The sequence below is a fragment of the Hibiscus syriacus genome, unplaced genomic scaffold (genome assembly GCF_006381635.1).
Source record: "Hibiscus syriacus cultivar Baekdansim isolate YM2019G1 unplaced genomic scaffold, ASM638163v2 tig00110503_pilon, whole genome shotgun sequence".
NCBI lineage: Eukaryota > Viridiplantae > Streptophyta > Magnoliopsida > Malvales > Malvaceae > Hibiscus > Hibiscus syriacus.
In genome coordinates this window covers 6,506,617-6,527,694 of record NW_024062764.1, presented here as the reverse complement: position 1 = coordinate 6,527,694, position 21,078 = coordinate 6,506,617, and the positions used below count along the sequence as shown (strand labels likewise).

The 21,078-nt window shown below is 35.0% G+C and overlaps 1 protein-coding gene across 1 annotated transcript; it reads right to left on the bottom strand.

Annotated features, from left to right (window-relative positions):
• Positions 1–15,886: 15,886 nt before the first annotated feature.
• On the bottom strand, positions 15,887–20,356 carry LOC120129663 (glycosyltransferase BC10-like). The gene is made up of 10 exons (XM_039147116.1): positions 19,863–20,356; positions 18,160–18,258; positions 17,562–17,662; positions 17,403–17,474; positions 17,209–17,299; positions 16,902–16,982; positions 16,770–16,829; positions 16,565–16,687; positions 16,345–16,383; positions 15,887–16,257 (listed from the first exon to the last, which is right to left on the bottom strand). The coding sequence occupies exons 1-10, from the start codon at positions 20,253–20,255 to the stop codon at positions 16,141–16,143; spliced, it is 1,176 nt and encodes a 391-aa protein (XP_039003047.1). The 5' UTR covers positions 20,256–20,356; the 3' UTR covers positions 15,887–16,140.
• Positions 20,357–21,078: the final 722 nt, after the last annotated feature.

The window sequence follows — 21,078 nt, the reverse complement described above, 5'->3', positions numbered from 1 at the left end:
ATGCACTACTTGTGCATCGGTGCATAAAATGCATTCGATGTTTCCTTATTAATGAGATGCATCGATGCACTCCTTATGCATCGATGCATTGATTGCATTCGATGTTATTATTTTAAAAGGATGCATCGATGCATTAGCTATGCATCGATGCATCAAAGGCATTCGATGTTCTTCTTTTAAAGGAATGCATCGATGCACTTATGAATGTGCATCGATGCACCTTGTCCAGAAATTGTATTTCAAGCCCGAAATTCATCAATTCTTCATTCAATTCTTCTATTTTAATCCCCTATCATGTCTTTAAACTCAACTATCATTATTGAAACCAACTTATGTCCATATAAATCATATTTATCTTCCATATTTCATCAAGATTCTTAAAATTAAGAATCTTACTAAACTTTCAAATTTGTTATAAATATTTTCTAACTTCATAAATCTCTTATTCTTATTGATGACAAGTCAAATTCCATCTTAAAAATCTCTTATTAACTCTTTTCCAGAATTTCCTTTAAAAACTCATTTTCTTTAATCTTTCATAACTTCTTTATCTTTCAATATTAAGATAACTTAAGCTTTCCTTAAGCTTAGTTATTATCTAATGATCAAAACCCAACCATAAATTTAGCAAATAACCAACTAACAAAAAAACTCACATTTGCAAGCTTGGCTCTTCACGTTTGAGAGAAGATGAAGATGAAGAAGATAAGTCTAAAACTTATCTCTTCAATCATACATCTCATGTATTATAATACCCATTTATTAATATTTAATATTATCTTTGTTCAATGACCATTTTGCCCTTCATCTACTTTAATAATTACTAACAACTTTTAGGAATTATTTCCAAATAAATCATTGAATTATTCCATTCTTCTACTTAATTCATCAAATTCTTAAACTTTACAATTTAATCACTAACCCCTAGTTTGGGATGTTACAAAAACGGCCTAGATCTAAGATTTTACCTTCGGTAAAACAACTTTTCCGACGACGTTTGGGCTTTGAAGAAGGTAAGATTTCCTCTCCTTTCTTCTCCTTTCGGTTTGTTTACTACTTCTTGGTGTTGCTTGCTATCTTCCCGTTCTTGCCGTTATTCTTGCCGTTGTGTTTTTTTGCAGGGAAATTAAGGCTTTTTATAGCCCTCAAAATAGTGTTCGTTCGGTGAGTCACAAGATCTACGATGGTGACTCACCATATTGATGATGAAGTGTGCGGCTATCCTCACTTCTTCTGGATCCTTCTGTTGGAGGCGGCGGCATCATGGCAGCATCGGAGTGAACCATTTGGATCCAGCCAGATCCAATGGTTGTAGATACTGGCGGCTGAGATGAGATGTGAATACCCTAATCGGGTTTGGGTCATCTGGGCTTGAACCGTGTCTGGGCCTGAACTGGGTTGATTTTGTAAAATGGGCCTTCGAGTTGTATTATTTGTAATAATATATAATAATAATAATAATAATAATAATAATAATAATCATCATCATCATCATCATTGTAATATAATAATAATAATATATAGTCTCGGACGAAAATGATTGTCGACAACTGCCCCTCTTTACTAAGTTTTATGTTAACAAGAATAGAGCAAAGACAAAAAGACAAGAAATTTTCGTCATGCTGACAAGTTTTTATACGAAAATTAAAGTAAAAACATCCTACCAAGAGGTTTTACAGATGACCCGGAGGTTTTATAAATCAACCGGAGGATTTAATTTTCTAGAACATTAAATGAGAAACTTTGAAAATCGTTTTCTCATTTTCATGCGAAAACATCCTACCCTGAGGTTTTATAGATGACCCGGAGGATTTACAAATCACCTGGAGGATTTAATTTACTTGAACATTAAATGAGAAACTTTAATAATCACTTTCTCATTTTCATGTGAAAATATCATACCCTGAGGTTTTACAGATGACCCGAAGGTTTTATAAATCACCCGGAGGATTTATAGATAACCCGGAGGTTTTACAAATCACCCGGAGGATTTAATTTTCTACAACATTAAATGAGAAACTTTGGTAATCGCTTTCTTATTTTTATGTGAAAACATCTTACCCTGAGGTTTTACAGATGACCCGGAGGTTTTATAAATCACCCGGAGAATTTATAGATGACTCGGAGGTTTTATAAATCACCTGGAGGCTTTAATTTTCTAGAACATTAAATGAGGAACTTTGGTAATCGCTTTCTCATTTTCATGTGAAAACATCTGACCCTGAGGTTTTACATATGACTCGGAGGTTTTACAAATGTGTGGGAAATAATTTACTGAGTAAGAAACTTCTTACTTTTCAATAATTTCATTTTTAGCAAAGATTAAATGAGAAACTTTGAAAATCATTTTCTCATTTTCAAAACAACTTGTTGCCCCAATAATACTTCTGTGAATTGCATCCATCTATTATTCAGATGCTTGCCTTTCCTAACATGATTCCTTCATTTGGTTTGAATTCTACCTTATACTTGTAAAGTATTTTGTCCCTGTATAAAAATGTATTTATGCAAATGCAATCAAATGTAATGCATGATCTTTTATGCAAATAATGTTCTTATGAATGCAAAATGTCGATTCAATCTTCATTTGACTTCAAAGTGGCTAACTCGATCTTCCTTCACTTAGTCATTCATTTCCAGTGTTTTACTTCAAATATCAGTGTAGCAACTTATGCTATCAAGCTTGCATTTGTGAAGAACCATCTGATCCAATTGCATCTTTGTGTCTTCTTTGCTTCATTAAATTCTCAAAAGAAATGTTTCATTTTTTGAACTCTTGTTGCAATCTGAATTATGACCTTGTTACCCCATTTTGTTTTACATAACACCGGCTTTCTTCACCTAGACTTGTGTAGAAATCCAATAAAGTTTTCATCTTTGAAAGGAGAATGTATCATCTTTGAAGAATGCATCTTGATAAAGATTAATTATGATAACAACTTCTATTCTAATTTGACTCTTGAAATGCATCACAAGAAACTTTATCCTAATTTCTTTCATGTTTCCACATCTAATTGTATCTCGAACAAGGCTATTTGTACCATATCATGTTGAGACATTTAAGCAACAACCCATCGTTCAATCTTAGTTGTTTCCACTAATTTCTTGAAAATTTCAATGCCCTTTTTCTGTGGAAAGTATTCTTCATAATTTCTCATTTTTACCCCTTGGAGTTGTAGCAGACAACCTTCATCTTGGGTCAACAAATGGGAATACCATATGATTGTAACATTGGTTTAGCACCATAGTTACTGGTTCGTAGAACATTTGACAACACATTCCTTCTTTCATGTGGCTTCTGCCCAAATTTCTCAACCAGAGAAATTTTTGCATGGTGTTCAGAGCATTTGCATGATGTCATAAGGACACTTAAGAACAAAGCTCGTTGGGAATACAAGTGGGATGCCTTAACTTGCCAGCATCAATGTAGGTGAAATTACCAGTATAATGCAACCGTATGATGAACAAAATGATCATACATGATCATCTTCATTGTCACTATTTCACCATTTTTCATTCTTCATATCTTTCTATCTCATTGGAAATATTTGTTCAAATCAATGACCTTCTTGAAAGATGACACGGGCCTTCACCATGCCCCAACATTTGCTGATATGAACATTCAAAATAGGTCAACATTCCTATTTCTGATTGAAATGGGCTTTCAGCATGCCTCAACATTTGCTTCTTGTTGATATGAGCTTTCAAAATGCCCCACATGGATCATTTCTGTCTAAAATGGGCCTTCAAAATGTCCCAAGATTCTATTTCTGGTTGAAATGGACTTTCAAAATATCCCAACCTTTTCATGCTGGTGTGAGCCTTCAAGATGCCCCACATGGATTACTTCTGTCTTTTTCATGTTGATGTGAGCCTTTAAGATACCCCACATAGATAATATGGACCTTCAAAAATGCATTCAACCTTCAAGTCAAAAGGTTCACTCTCAATGTCCACTGAATTTGAATCTCATGATTCCCACGATGTACAACTTTGATAATGTCTCATTTATGAATCATTGTGGCTCTATTTGTGCTCAAATTTGTTAATCTTGAATGCTCTCATTCTGGTGTTACTAAACAACAACGTTGTCAAGTAACTTGAGGGATTATTTTTATATTGTCACAAACATAAGAAGTGATCAATATTTTTGACAGAAATGTCTGAGATATGTGCCTCTTCTGAATAAGGTGGTCGTATTCTGCTTGACTGGTTGCATTCTTGCCTTTTTGCTATGCATTGGGATATGTGACATTTTTTTGAATGAGACAATCATCCTCTTCTTATCAAGTTGCTGATAATGTCACAAGAGAGTGTTACAAGTTCTCTCCTCAATCCCTCCTAATCTTCCGAACCACTTGTTTCAAGAATGTGAAGTGATTCATTATTTTGACATCGCTCATTCTTTTTCTCCAATAGAGGCATAACAGGCATCAATTTGCTTCAATGACCTTCCTCATTTGAGACTGTCCTATTTGAAAATATTTTTTCTCCTTTCTTATCAAAAAATAAAAGAATTTTGTAAAGTATTGCCCCTTACAAGTTTACAATTGAATCAAATCAAAAGCATGAATTTAATGAATATCAAATAAATCAACTACTCTTTTAAATCATTCAACAATCATAGTCATATGGCAAGTGGTTGATTTAAGGTGTAGGTTGATTTTGGCAAAGTAAGGTCTCTCAGGTTGGTCCAACATATATGTCTCTTTGAACGTCCACTAACTTGAAGAAATAGGTGTTATGCACATCTCATAGAGATACTTCTTGATTTCAGACTCTCATAAACGTCTTTAGGATGTGGGGTGCTTCATCAAGAGCTTAAGATCGTCTCTTATGTCACTGTTGCATCATTCAATACTCGAGCTGCCTTTTCAGGTTTTCAACTTGAATTTTCCTTTGGCTTCAAGACGTTATTCAAAATTTACATCTTGAATCTCCCTTTTATCATTTTTCATATCATACATTAAAGATTTTTTAAAAAATATTTTTTGCAAATAAAAAATCAATCCTGAGAGGCGGAATGAAATCTGAATATAGTCTCTTTCACATAAAAATCCATGTATGATTAGAATGGACTTTTCATGTACGTAACGTAGGTCAGGACTCATGGTTACGAAAGAAATGGATAAAAGGCCCAAACGAGTGTTTAACGGTAATTAAACCAATGATCAATTCATTCTGATGCCTTCAATCTTTCCTTGCTTGACTTGGATCATTTCTTTTTCTGGGTCCCTCATATCTCCAATATTTCTTACGCTTCTTGTTGAAAATGAATCTGTGAACCGATTGCACTTGATCAACCTTGTATCTTGAAGCTCAATGAGTCACCCATCTTGATTCAATTTCTTTTTTCTTCTTCTTTTTCATCTTTTTTTCTTTTTTCTTTCTTTTCTTTTTTCTTTTTCTTTGATGGATGAGTATAAGACTTCAATTTCTTTGAGTATCTCATTTTCCTCTTTCATTTCAGAAATTTTTTCTTAACTGGATTTGATCTTCAAGAACTTTGTATTTAACATACCTTGTAGTTCAAAACTCTCTTTACTTCATAGAGATTTGCCTTCGTAATAAAACTAGATTGATGATATTTATTCCTGTGAGCATATATCCTTCACCTTGCCCCCCAGTATGGAGGGTGATCCTTGGTTAGGGTTGAATCAGAAGAAAAATCATTCAGGCTCAAATGGGGATAACAAAGGATATAATTTCTTCTTTTGTGAAGGGATAAATGAAAGAAGGTCGTTCAACATTTCATACACAAAAATCTTTGTAAAAAGAGATATCCCAGGGGGATGAATATTCAAGATTAACTTTTATTTACATGAAAACAATATAATTAATGCATGATATATTTATCTAAATTAATCTCTCTACTTCTTCTTCTTCTTGTTTCGAAAATGCCTCAATTACTTCGAGATTCTCTTTGACAATTTGATTCATGATGCTTCATCTCGTTTCTTCTTGCAGGAAGGTTAACAGATAAATGAAGTTTTTGTACTTTTGAGTTTTTTTACCAGTATGGCGGTTTTGTATTTGGAAGAACAAAGGTGTGACTTTTGAAGCCATGTATATAGTAGAAGGTAGTATCAATCAACTTTACCAGAGAAGGTAAACATATGAATTTGGTGTCTCAAAAATAGGTAGAGACATTAATTCAAAGTCTCAGATAAATATAATGTCAGGATTTGGTTTTGGTAAGGACCAAGAATAAATCAGGTAATTGTATGGAATATGCGAGGTCTAATTTTAGCACTTGCCAAAGATCTATAATTCTTGAAAAATTAAAAGAATATTTAATTTATTTGATACTAAAAAAATTTCAAGATTAAAATTTGATTCTTTGCTCATAACCTTAAAAGTAACACAAATTTATTTATTACAAAAAATCGGAGAAAGAAAAAAAACATGTTCAAACAAGATACTATAAAATAAAGCTCCATGACTGATAAAATGATCTATTCTTTGATCAGGATGCCCCATTACTCATCTAATGTGATGATAATTGAATTAATCATGCTTTGATGCCCTACTTGAGTTTGTCATCCATTGTTCCACTAATTTTCGTGTCAATGCCCCATTATCAACAAGCATCTCTATCTCCTTTAACAGTGACATACAATTCCCTGTAGAATGTCCAAGTACCCCTAAGTGAAAATCACAGACACTATCTTGATCATAGCTATGAGAAGAAGGGTTTGGTGACACTTTCATTGGCCTTGTTGTGATGTATTGATTTTCAATCAAATGAGGGTACAAATCTGATATAGAAATTTGGAACACCTCGAAAGTATTTCTTGATCGTGGGATTTTCTTTGGTCGGTCTGAACCACTAATTTCTCCTTTTCTTTTGTGGTTGCGAGGGTTCTGGATGTAACATTCATTCACATCATCAGCTTTCGTTTTTTGATCATGTGGGCTTTTGGATGTGACTTTAAAGTTTTCTTATCTGATTGCATTTTCAATCGATTCTCCACTTGTCACAAGACACTTAAATCCATCATTTGAACTTGCCAGCATTAACTCATAGAAAGGATTTGGAAGAGAATCATGAAACATATATGATATCTCTTCTTCTATCATGGGAGGTTGAACTTGTGCTGCCACTTCTCTCCATCTTAAGGAATATTCTTTAAATCTTTCATTGGCTTTCATCCTTATTTCTTGAAGATTCTTACGTTTGGAAGCTAAACTTTTAACATATCGATATTTCCCCAAGAATACATCAGCCAAATCAACCCATCTCTTGATTTGTTCTCGGTTTAAATGAGTGTACCATACTACTGCTTGCCCAACGAGACTATCATGGAAGGAGTTAATTAACAAAACATCAAAATTTAGATACTCTTTCATTTTTCTAGAAAACATTCTCAAGTGGATTATGGGACAACTGGTGCCATCATATTTCTCAAAATCAGACATCCTGAATTTATGGGGGATAAGCAAATCTGGAACCAAGCTGAGTTCTCTTGCTTCTAGTTCTTTGTGGGAGACATTAAAACCTTTCATATTTATTATTGCTTCCTCAACCTGCTTGAATCCCTCCTCATGTTGTACATGTTAATGAGTTTATTCTTTAGGTTCGAGTGGGATACCCCAGGGTATGTTATCATCCTTGACGTATTGACCCGATAACACTGTTGCTCTTTAATTGTCATCTCTTCTTCATCAGCAGTCTTAGTTTCCATTACTTGGACCATATGATTCGATCCATCTCGTAGAGATCCCAATGTTTCGTTATTCGTCTCTTGATGTAACCTGTCAAACAGTTCTTGCAACTGATCTTATGATCCCTCATGAGATTGCTCCAAGATGATACCGTAATATGAATGAAAGATCTTGGTTTTACTGTTACAAAACCTTTCATAAATTATTTTCATATTTTCATAACTAGTGCATGTAAAATGCTTAAATAAACAAATGTAATGCAAATGTATGTATACAAAAGGTTTTATTTCAGAGTGATCATTTTAAAACAAATTTCATTTGAACACAAAGGTTTTGATACATCAAACAACTTTACACATAAGGAATAGCTTTAACTTCTAACTTCTCTATCTCTCTCAAAAGCCAAGTTAGCTTCCATTCACATTCGGGTGTTGAGTTATCCATCTACCCCAATTCTCTTGTAAAGCCAGCTAGATCGATCAACTTATGAGCCAAATGGCTTGCTTGGATCATAGCTTCTTTCATTTTTCCTCGTAAGAAAATCTTCGTTGTTATGAAATCTTTGGGCAATATTTTCAAAATTATCTACCATCCTTATCAATTTATTGTTCCTGGCTCTAGTGGCTTCTAGCTCAGCAACAATCTCACGCTTGTGGCACTTATATAAAGCTTCCATGTTGGCTATGGATAAATTAAACATCTGATTTTTGGCCTGACATCTTCCCAAATCATTAACAGTTGTATCATGCCTTTTTTCTGCAATATGCAAATCATAAGAGAACTTCCTGGCTCGTCCTTCATGCACCTTGCAATTCTTTTTCTAGTGTTCAACATCTTTCTTCAGTTTAATGACTCCTATTGTCCACTCTTCTGGGGTATTTCCTATACCAGTATTTTTAAAGGTTATATTGATCCTTTGAAAACCATCACGCATGGCTTTCATTTCAATGTTCAATTTATCATTTTCATTCCTCAAATGAAGAACTTGAATTTCAGCCTTTAGCAAATCTTCTTCCTCCTGGATGCCCCCACTGATATCCTTACCTTTGAACACTTTTGGTATCAACCTGATAGGAAAATCAGTGACCAAACTAGGTTGATTCTTTACCTCGAACTCTAGAATTCCATAATCCAAAAGATTTTGAACTCAATGCTCGAAAGTGATGCAATTCTCAATGGAATGTCCTTGAGCTCCGGCATGATATTCACAATGAACATTGATGTCATACCAATTTGGATAAGGAGGTTGCCATAGTTTCACATAATGCGGAGCCACTTCTCGCACTTCTAGTAGCTTTTCATACAACTCCTTATATGATATAGGGATATCATCAAAATGAGGATTACCTTTTTTCTTGGATTTATCTTGAGTTTCTGGTGTTGGGAAAAGACTCTTAAATATCGAAGAATTCTGATTGTATGACTTCTTTTCATCTCTGTGAACTTCTACAGTTGTCACCATTTCCTTGGTATCTCTAGACAATTTGTTGATACGAATGATGATTGTGTGTGATATCTCAAATTGGTTAGGATCAGAAGTCCCTTGTATATATGAGATTACAGGATTAGGTTCATTAAGCTCTCTCTCTTTTTGTGAAGGAGTCTCTTTTCCTTTGGTCAAAACTGATATTCTATCCATCATCTTGGATATTTGATCTATTATCTCTCGTATCTCCTTTTGCTCCTCAATAGACATACGATCTTTGGGCATATAGCTTTTTTATATCCTTGGAGCTTCATCAGGATGCCATTACTTGGCTGCGTTATAGTCTACTTGATCATGAAACCTTTTGTCCATAATGAAAACATTTTATTTTGATGACCACTCACAAATCCACACCTTTGAATCATGTCATGATCATGCAATGTAAACAAAAGAAATTAATATAAACAAATTAGAGCAAACAAAATGTATCTTACATAATATATAAAGATAAGAAAAATAAAATGGTTAGTATTAATTAGTTGAAGGAAAAGATCCTATTTATCATGGTATCTATATATACATCCTAACATCATGCTTTCTAGTTCCATGCTTTATTTGGAAAAATAAACCTAACCGCATGATCTCTAGTTCGCATGCATTTATTAGGAAAATAAAATAATAATACTAAATTAAAAGACTCAATAAGCTTTTCCTTGTGTACTAACCTTACAAGACTCATTTGGGTTGGGCTCTGACTAGATTCGAGTTCTAGGTTTATTATATATTGGGTTTGGTTCTAAATTAAGGGGTCCTCGAATTGTCCTTTGTCGGTGCCCCCTTGGGCTATCGAACCCTCAATCCTGGCCTATCACAGGCTTTCGGATCGAGTTCAATTTGAGGGGACACACTTCCTTATGTCATTGCGGAGGTGAAAACCTCACAAGGATCATAAGGCGTGAGCCCAATGAGTGTTTCACTATCCCGCACGGAGGTGAAAACCACATGAGGGAGTAGTTACTTACTCCTACTTAAATAGGACGGAGCGGGGTTTTAGCTAATGTTATATAAATACAGTTATGCAATGTGTGAGGAAAAGAAAAAACAAAACAAACAACACTGAACAGAAAACTCAAGACATGAACAATTATTTAATCTGAAAACATTAGCAAACAGATCAGTACAACTATTTAGTGGTTAAGCAAATTAAGAGTCAAAATGCAAACAAAACTTATTTAAAACCAAAGAAAGGATCAAAAACCAAATTAAAATGAATTTATAATTTTATTTGCAAAGTCAATTTATTAATCAACTAATGGCCTGCCTCTCTAAAAAAAGTCCCCAGCGGAGTCGCAAAGCTGTCAAAACGGTCTTTTACCCGAGTGGGGAAAAGGTTGTCCTGCCTCAAAAATGATCTTTGGATCGATCGGTTTGAACTAAAACGAGGTTCGGAGAGTCATCACCAATCTTTGATTAGGGTGTGATTGGACACCCAAAAATAAATTTTTCATTTTAATAAAATATTAATTTCAATTAAAAAGACAGACTTGGGGTATGCGTTACCAAAATTTGAGTTCGGGAGTCGGTTACGTGTGAGGAATGATTAGCACCCCCACAACGCCCTAAATCGGTACCTAGTCGATTAATTAATTGTCTTTGTAATAAAATGTACAAGCTCGAGTCTGATTTAATTTAAGATCCCCTAAAATAACATTTTTTGAAATTTTGGATGAAAGATAATAATATTTAATCATTTCTTATCGAGAAGAACCGATCTATCATACATTGAAGCAATCGATTCTTACTCTAATTGAAATAAAAAAAATATTAAAATTTCATTCTAAATTTCAAAATAATAGCACCCAAAATAATTTTAAGAGTGAACACAATAATATTTAATTATTGTTTCTGATCGAACATTATTATTTTGAAAACCCTTTGAAAACACATGCAAAAGTCAAACAAATTAAAAACCTATCAAACAATTGATTAATTATTTATTTTACCAATATTTAATGAGAATAAGGATATCAATTAATTAAATATCTCGAGACGAGACCATAGATTCGATCTAACTATATTTTCTCGATGAATTTAATTAGAAGAATACGATATTTTCTTCAATCCCCAAATTTTTAAAAAATGGATTCGATTTAATTGGTGTTACTTGACGGGATATATTTTCATTTTAAAATTATCGAAAGTAACTTTCTTATACGTTAAGACAATCATTTTATGACAATATTAAAATGCTCGAATATTACTCTTAATCAATTTATTTTGTGTGATAACACATATATCAAAACATTTACTATTTCCATAAATAATAATATTATATATATAATATCAAAGTCACTTTAGCACACATAATTAGTATATTAAACATGATACAAGACATTAAAAGCCACCATTTATACAACAAGCATTTATATATAACTATATATTAACTTAATGAGCATAAACAATATTTCTTACATAAAATAACATATTCTCCCTAAAAACATGTGAACCTCCACTAGCTCCAAAATGTGGGTTACCTAAGATTTTGGCAATTTAGTGGATGATTTATAAACTATGTTTAGTGGGTTTAATAAAGAAAATATTCCTTTTATGTTATATTAATTAACAAACATAGATATACTATTAATATTATTTACTTAAAGTTTATTTTATTTTAAACATTAGTATATATTATTATACATATGTGACTAAAATAAAAAGTAATATATAAGTATTAGATTTAAATTATTTAAACATAAAAGGTAATAATAAAAATAAAATAAAGTTGCAATTAAATAATAACCAAAATAATAATATAGGATTAAATTAAAAATATATAAATTATTGGTCAATATTCAAAATATTATAATATATATATATATTAAAAGTGTAAATAATCCTAAAATATTATTTAAATATATGTAAATATACGGGTAGTGACTAAAATAAAATAAATAAAATGTGAAGACAAAATTAAAAGATATAGAAACTTGATTTCGGTGACTATAATAGAAGACTACATAATATAGGGACCATGGACGTGATTTATCAATCTTGAAATTGCACATACACTCCCTCCTCAAAACGATGTAGTTTTGATAAGTGTATAAATACCCCAAATTTGGCTCAAAATGGCCAATTCTTCTCATTTTCTCAATTTTGCTTCTCTCTAAATTCCCTCACCGGAGGGAGCTCCGGTCACCGGCCGACCACCGATCGGTCACTATTCACTGTCGCCGGTTACTATTTCAGTTACTATTTTGGTTACTATACACGTTCGGAAAAAATCAAAATAGCTTCAATCGTAGATCGAAACACCCTAAACCCGAAACCACCCTCCTTTTTTCCTAAAAAACTTCAAAACAGCCTAGATCTAAGATTTTACCTTCGGTAAAACAACTTTTCCGACGACGTTTGGGCTTCAACGAAGGTAAGATTTCCTCTCCTTTCTTCTCCTTTCGGTTTGTTTGTTGCTTGTTGGTGTTGCTTGCTATCTTCCCGTTATTCTTGCTGTTGTGTTTTTTTTTTTTTTTGCAGGGAAATTAAGGTTTTTTATAGCCCTCAAAACATTGTTCGTTCGGTGAGTCACCGGATCTGCGATGGTGACTCACCATATTGATGATGAAGTGTGCGGCTATCCTCGCTTCTTTTGGATCCATCTGTTGGAGGCGGCGGCGTCATGGCAACATCGGAGTGAACCATTTGGATCCCTCCAAATCCAACGGTTGTAAATACTGGCGGCTGAGATGAGATGTGAAAACTCTAATCGAGTTTGGGTCATCTAGGCTTGAACCGTGTCTGGGCCTGCACTGGGTTGATTTTGTAAATGGGCCTTCGAGTTGTATTATTTGTAATAATAATAATAATAATAATTGTAATATAATAATAATAATAATATATAGTCTCGAACGAAAATGACTGTCGACAGTGTGCATCCCCTAAAACTAAGGGGATTACTCCCAACATTGTCACATACAATTCGGTCATAAATGGATTGTGCCATCAGAGGTGTCTTATTGAAGCACTTCGACTATATGACTTGTTAGAAAGTATTGGCTTGGTTCCCTCTACAGTAACATATGCGACACTAATTGACAATTTATGTAAGCAAGGTTTACTGCTAGAAGCCAAAAATTTATTTGATACTATGATAAACAAGGGATGCAAACCAAATATTTGTGTATATAATTCATTCATTGACAATTACTGCAAGTTTGGTCGAATGGATGAAACGTTGAAGTTTCTATCTGATCTGGAGATCAAGGGTGTTAAGCCTGATGAATTCACTGTTAGTGCTCTGATTTATGGCTACTGTAAGAAGGGCGACATGGAAGATGCTCTTACATTTTATTCCGAGTTCAAAATGAAGGGTGCATCTCCTGATTTCCTGGGTTATGTAAGAGGTATTTGTGCAGAAGGAAGGATGGAAGAAGCAAGGAATATCTTGAGAGAAATGCTTCAGACAAAATCCGTTGTAGAGTTGATAAATAACATTGATACCAAAACCGAGTCGGAGTCGATAGAAAGTTTTCTTGTATTCTTATGTGAGCAAGGAAGTATCCAAGAAGCTCTGGTTGTTCTTAATGAAATTGCATCTATACTCTTTCCTAGTCAAAAGTGGTCCCAATCGAACAAGAGTCTCAAGCACCAAACAATGGTGAGGAGAGTGAAGTTCCTTCTGCAGTCTCTATAGTGTCAGCAGGATCCAACAAAATATCCGGTTTACATTGCGCAACGCATGACTCTCGGAAAATACACAAGTTAGTGGAAGATTGTGATGTTGGAAAAGACGATCTCAATTTCACAACTTCGGCTTTTACTATTCCTTAGTTCACTCTGTTCAAAAGGGGAGCAACACAAAGTGAATAAAATCCTGAATGAAATGATTTCAAGTTTGCTGGGAGATCTATAGTCAAATTACTGATTTTTTGGTTTCCGTGACTAAAATCTAAAGCTTTTTCTGCCCCTAATATGAAGACAGGAAGCCGAGCAGTTACAAGCTAAAGCCAAACGATATGATACTCTAAGAACTTCTTCTGTTCTTAAAGAATGTAACTTGCTTTTTTTGTTCTGCACTTTATGTATGACGTATTACCCCTTTTCCCATCGTGTATTTATTATTTGCCGCCCTATATATGGACTCGCGTGAACCAGAGTGTTTGCTAAAAAAAGAACCGCCATTTTTAAGTGCAGCTCAGCTTGTTGTTGGCTACACTTGTCTTTTTCAAGATTTTCATGTATTTGGAGAGTCTTTGGACGATCACATCCTGTATTCAAATAGGTGTCAGATATGGGTGCCGGGGTACTTCAAGAAAACCGAAGAGTCGAAGCAACATAGCCATTAGGTAATAAAGGGAGAAGCTGGTTTTGTTTCGGAGTAGTCTACCTCCTTTAATCGAAGCAATTAGATATGCTTTCTTCAGGTTTTATTATTATCACCATCATCGTCATTATCATGTTTTTCAAACCTTCTGCTGGAGATTGCTTGGTTTAGCCCATCAGTAATGATAATTACATCTGTATAAGAAAATGGAGATTCCGACATGTGAAATGACTGAGTTTCATCATTGTTATGATCTGTATCATGTTATAAGTTTCTGTTAATTATAATCTGTGGAAGTTTGAACCTGATGAGAATTTGTGTTCTTGTTTATTACAGCCGGGTTTGGATGGCAAAGATTGCGCTGCTGATGAGCATTACTTGCCGACCTTTTTCCATGTAAGAATCATACTCTGGAATCTTCCTTTTTCTTTTGTTTTACTTTAACTTGTAAATGTGTTCTAATTACTGTGTCGTCGGAAGGTCGAGCCTGGTGATTTTGCTAACTGCCGCTGGACAGTTACACATGTCGACTGGTCTGCAAGAAAGTGGCATTCAGAATCATGTTCGGCTCAGGATGTTTGGAATCATGTTGACTGGTGATATGGTACATGGCCTTATGACTTGTATATTTTCAAGCAATCCCATTGCAATAATGGCTTGCCACTTTGTTCTTGATGCTCATGACCATGAGGTGGTAAGGTCATTAAGAAAACATATATTCGTCTTTCGCCATGAAAACGGGAAAATGGCAAACACTCGATAACTTACCACCTTCTCTCTCAACGGATATGCTCGGAATTTGTGGTTTCTTCGTACGATGATGAAGAATTCGTGCATGATTTCTCATTTTGGAATACCGTAGTAGATTGGGTTTGTACTAGTTGGTAAAATTACTTTATTTTAACCAATTTTAGCAGGGGAATCCTGTCCAGAAACCCTACATAAATTGATGAGGCTCCTAATTTCCAACTGTGGTTTCTTCGGCTGAATTAGAACTAGGTTGGAGGCTAACGGTTCTCTGGTGGCACAGCCTTCCGGACGGGTAATTTCTCGTCTGACCTCGACTCCGCATTTGTGCCATTGATACTTATTATACACAGATGCATGCATGTAGCATTCCCCCCCCCCCCTATTTTTTTGGATTCGGATGTTAAATTTATTATTTGCAATGAGTTCAAATACGAATCTTAGAAATCCGAAATTCAAATTTGCTTACTGGATGAGCTTTTAAAGAACCGGATCGTACTGAATGGTTGTACCAAAGCATCGAGATTTGAATGAAAACACATAATTAAGATTAAAGTCATATAATTTTGCTATCAGTATATGCATTGAACATGAATGTCGAATATCGATCCTTTTCGGGAGTATGACAAATGATAAAGGAAATAACTATGAACAGTTGAGTGATCCTCTCAATACAATTTCATAAGGATTTAATAAATGAATCCCCCAGTGTTCTTTAACGTGTATGATTATGTATCAATGGTACAAATGGGTGGGGGGGATAGACGAGAAATTACTCGTCGTCTCGAGGGACACAACCCTAACAACTCTTAACCTCTGACCATGTTCGATTGTCATCCCTGCCGCTTTTTCCGGTTACCCTTGCACGCAAGAATCGTGATTGCCGAACATGGCCAATTTACAAATGTATAAATCTATATGAAAAACCGAGATGGGAACGAAAGGATCGAGAAAATATCACCAATCTAACAGAAGGATTCATTCAAAAATTGAGGAGTGTCACCAGTTTATCTAGGGTTTCTGGGTAGAATTTTCTTGCAAACAGGAAACATGGTCGTGTAATGCCGGTCCATAGGCAAGGTTGTAGCAGCTCATTACCCTATAACAAGGACGGAGACTAATGTCAACATTATATTCGGAATACAGTTAAGTTTACGAATACCTTAAAGCACAAGAAAACGCATACCTTATCGTTACTTGTTATATGGGTCTTCTGGTCGAGCGACTGCGAAAATACACATGAAAATTTGTCAGGGTATATAAACTTATTATACAAAGAGAATCATATGTATTCGGCATAATCCGTCAAAACACGAAGTGGTAAGTACGTCGACCGTACTACTACGTTACAACTGTTACTTCACTAGCATCAAGAGATTCAAGACCAGAGAGATGAGCATGTTTACCATAATATTCCTTAGAAGCTCGTAGGTAACATCCTGACCCCTATACGATTTCGGGTGCCATTTTCTCTCGGACCAGTCGACGTGTGTTACCGACCAGTTTGCAATACCACCAGGATCAATCAACTGGAGGTGGCACGTAAAGGGAAACACATCAGAAGAAGCAAAAGTGAACAGCATGAAACATGATGCAGAGTATGATTCTCACATTGAAAAAGGTCGGGAAGTAATGCTCGTCGGCGATGCAATTCTTACCATCCAAACCTGGCTGTAAACATGAACAATTATGTATCAGCAACGTTTTACAGTAAATCAAATGACATTCTAGGATCAAACTCACCCTGCAGTAATCCCGAAACCTCGAGTAGTAAAGACTGTCGGCCATAACTATCAGAGCATGCTGCCGCTTCATTGTGAACCACTGCATAAAATTCAATAAGTTAAACTTCGCCGTAACAAGGATGGAGGACTCAAAAAAATGGGCAAGGGAAACAGCAAGCATTCAAAATGAAAACGATACAGACAAGTACAGGGCACTAGCAGTGATGCATGCCCTTTGTTCACGGTGGTAAAGTCCAGTCGCATGTCCCGACCACGAATTTACCATCCAAATCGATCTACCGCAATACATATCAGTTAAGACAAACCTGTGAACCCTTTCTGAAGTCTTTCTCTTCTACCTCTGGTAACATGCGTGCCGAATACCTGCCATTTCCATGTGGCCCGGGATCCACATAGCTGGCAAAACAAGGTTGAGGGGATACATTTCAAACATTGAGAAATGGTTCAAGAGGTCCATAATGCGTGTGTGCATGTGTATTACTCTTAACATTTCACTTACCTGTCTATGAAACTCATATTAGCATGCATCAGATAATTGTAGACATAATCAAAATTATGCAATGGAACACAGCTGCAAATGTCACCATCAATAATTCAGATTTCATAACTATATATATAATTCAAATGTCACCATGTGTAATGAGATGAACTATTTTACCTGTCAGAGAGTAAAACAAAATGTTTGTTATCAGGATCTTTCAGAGCATATGCCAATAACCTTCTCTCTGCATCAACCATGTTAAATGCTCCCCATTGAACCTGCAAGTTCAGTGTCAGTAAATAAATCAATAGATATAAGGGGTATTTTAGTATTCAAACTCGCACCAAATAATCAATTTAGACCCTCCACGAAAAACGCACTCAATCGGACCTTCAAAACCGCACCAAGTGCTCTTAATACAGGCATAAGACCATAAGGAATCATGAAAATTGGTCAACAAAAATTGGGTAATGTAAATTAAGACAGACTGCAAAAACATAAAATGAGACAGACTCTTGATATTGCGGACAAGGTCAGGGCAGTCCGCAGCCCGCCCTTTTCCCTCTGATATGCTAAACTTAAGTAAACTATTAGGCTGTCTTCTGGAACCATTATCAACTCCACAGTGAATGAGTTACTGTATATTTTATCTAACAACCATTACATAATCAAGATGCTTGGGACAAAGAAATATGGAACATAATTCATGTATGATAAAACAATCATATAAAAGGGAAGAGAGAAAACTATCAGATTTTAAATCTAAGAAACATACCGGAGAACTGCGAATTTCCCGGTTAAAGAAGTAACGGCTCATGTGCACTGGTTTTTCTTTTGATGCATGGACATAAACAGAAAATCTTCCCTCATGTCCCTGCCATGAAAATTGAGCAATTTCTTTTTATCATACAGGCTATATGATTACTTTATTTGAATCAATCTGAAGAAACATAAGTACTATTTGATTCACATATAGGATTCATAGAGCCAACAATTTTTCCACTATAAAACGCTTACTTCAAGTTTCTAGTTAGTTCAAACAGACTAAATTCTAGGCATAGTGACAAAATTAGTCCCCACCGACCAACGTTTGCCAAAATGGTCACTTGACCCATATTATTCTTTTAGCATTTTAGCCCCTAACATTTCAATTTTGGTCAAAATAATCTCTGTTAAATTGGAACCGTTAGTTGACTAACTGTCAACACATGTTGGTGACATGGCATTTTCACGTGTTCTTGATTGATGGCATGTCACATGTCATCAAAAATGCTCCTAGTCAATTAAATTGAAACATTGGGACAAAATGCTCCCAAAAAAATGAGGTCCAAAAGTCTCTATTTGAGCAAACATTGGGGGCTAATTTTGTCATTATATGACTATATTCTATATTATAGGAATAAAACTAGTCAAACCTTCCCTTTGCTCAGTATGCAAATGAACAGCTTCGCTCCCAGTCCCTAATACAAATGAACAATTTTATTTTTCTACTTCTGAATCTAATGTAGACCCGAAATGATTCTTAATTCCCAGCTTAAGGTTATAAAATAAAAATATGGGCACTTTCTGCAGATAATGATCATTTATATAAATGCAAACTGCATTCTTGTGCAACATAAACAGAACCAAGGTGTGAGAAACCTCCGAATGTGAATATCATTAAACTCCGGTATAAACTTCTCCATTTTGACATGTATCGAAACCTTGAAAAGCAGCAAAAGAATTCCAGAGAAGAAGAGAAAAACATGAAGAAAGGATCAAACTATCTAGGCAGACTACTCCAAAATACAAAAGCATCATCTCCCTGGTTACCTAATGCTGCAGATATATGATAGCACCTTTATTACAAAAAGTACTAGCTTCACCCCCTATTAATGCTATGCTCCTCTCAAAAAATCTCTACCAGGTTTTCCCATCTGTATAAATGCAGTGTTATGGCTAAGCAGGCCTCACTCCTCTCTTAAGTACTTCACGAAATAGCACCTTTATTACCGAGAGTCCTCACTTCATCCCTATTAACACTATGGTCCAGTCCCAAATTCTCTACCAGGTTTTCCCACCTGCATATATTCGATATTATGGCTAAGCACAAGATTTCTCTTGTAAGGGCTTGGCCCTCTCCAAGTATTTATCGACCAAAAAGGAAATCTCAATTTTTTATATATACCAACAAAGCTACATTAACGACTAAACAGATAAAGTTTACTTATGGAGAAAGATAATAACACAAAACTGGCAGAGGGTACTTTTCAGGCCTAGCACAAATGTGACATTTCTTTCTAGCAAACATCTATTACATGGTAGATTTTGTATATAATCTATCCTACACTGTTTTATAGGAAAAATCCTCGAATGAAAGCCAAGTTCAAGGAAAATAATCATGAAATTTAATGGACTAAACAAAATCCATGAAGCATATGAAGATTATACATCATAGAAAGGAAAAGCAAAGTAGGTGTCCAATAAGAAACAACTTACACGGAAGAACATATCCCAAAGTTTCTCGAATGGCAGTGATCCAGGAGTTAAGAACATGAATGCAATTTTCTGATTTTTAGATTGGACAGGAGGTGTATTCAAGATATCCCTAACCACAACCCTTGATATAATCTCCTCATCAGTAAATTCCCTTTTAGGAGCCGGAGGAAGCCAAACACCAAGGGCTTTGCAACCTCTAGAAGAAAATACATAACATGCAACATGGCCGCTGCCATTAGGCGGATAAAGATAAGCACAGAGTAGAAGAATGCTGATGATAGACACCGTTAGAATAATCCATATCGGCCTCTTCAACGGAGTGCGATGGCGAGAACCGGGCAAGATCTTGTTATCACCCATGCCGCCTAGTCGCCACCCCTTAGCTTCCTTCATCTATAGTACAAACAGAACAGCTATATTCATGTGTTTTTTCTCCTTTGTTTCCAATCTCCTCCTCAAGGTAATGAATTAATATTCAACAAACAACAGATTCTTCAATGGATCAATGTAAATGTGATCTGGAAAAAATGAAACCATAGGTGAAAAAAAAGAGTTACAACACTTAGATTGTAACGCAAGCATCCATCATAAATGAAAAACAAAACTCAACTGAAAAAGGTCAACTTCAATATCAAGAAAAACCTGATCAAACCCTTAACTCTAAAGCTTCAGGCAGATAAGAATTATAGTTTAAGAAAAGGAAAATCAACCAAACGTTTCCAGAATTAATAAAAAAACTGAAAACAAAATTCATCATTAATCTGTTACTTCTGGGAAATTCAAACGGCTCAAGGACAAACCGTTTCCTTCTTCAAATTATAACCAGAAACGTTAAAACATTTGGATTTTCCCAACTATTAAAAGCCAAACACAGGCATTATTTCAATACAAAAAAAGTCAACCCAAATCGAACCTACCAAAGCTAAGACGACTCGTTCAAAACCCAACAAGAAAAAAAATATTTGCAGCACTCAATTTCCCTCGTTTGTCAATCCCAAACCACAAAAAATAAACAATTAATCCAATTCAACAATGAATGAATGAATGAAACAATGTATTTTCTTGAAGAAAATGAGAGATGATTCAGCAAACTTACCTGAGTAACGAAGGTGGTTGAAGAAAACGGAAGAGATCTCGAAATCCCAGAATTTGAAAGATCCAAAGAACAAGAAAACAATGAAGATCTAAAGGGAAGGCACAGCATCAAACAAGAATC

Bases quoted from the DNA above. Each gene is read 5' to 3' on its own strand.
- LOC120129663 (XM_039147116.1), bottom strand. From the start codon at position 20,255: ATGAAGGAAGCTAAGGGGTGGCGACTAGGCGGCATGGGTGATAACAAG. The intron at 17,663-18,159 runs GTATGTTTCTTA...CTGAACTTGCAG, and splicing joins GGGAAATTCGCAGTTCTCCG to GTTCAATGGGGAGCATTTAA. The intron at 16,983-17,208 runs GTTTGTCTTAAC...AATTTTATGCAG, and splicing joins ACTTCAGAAAGGGTTCACAG to TGGTTCACAATGAAGCGGCA.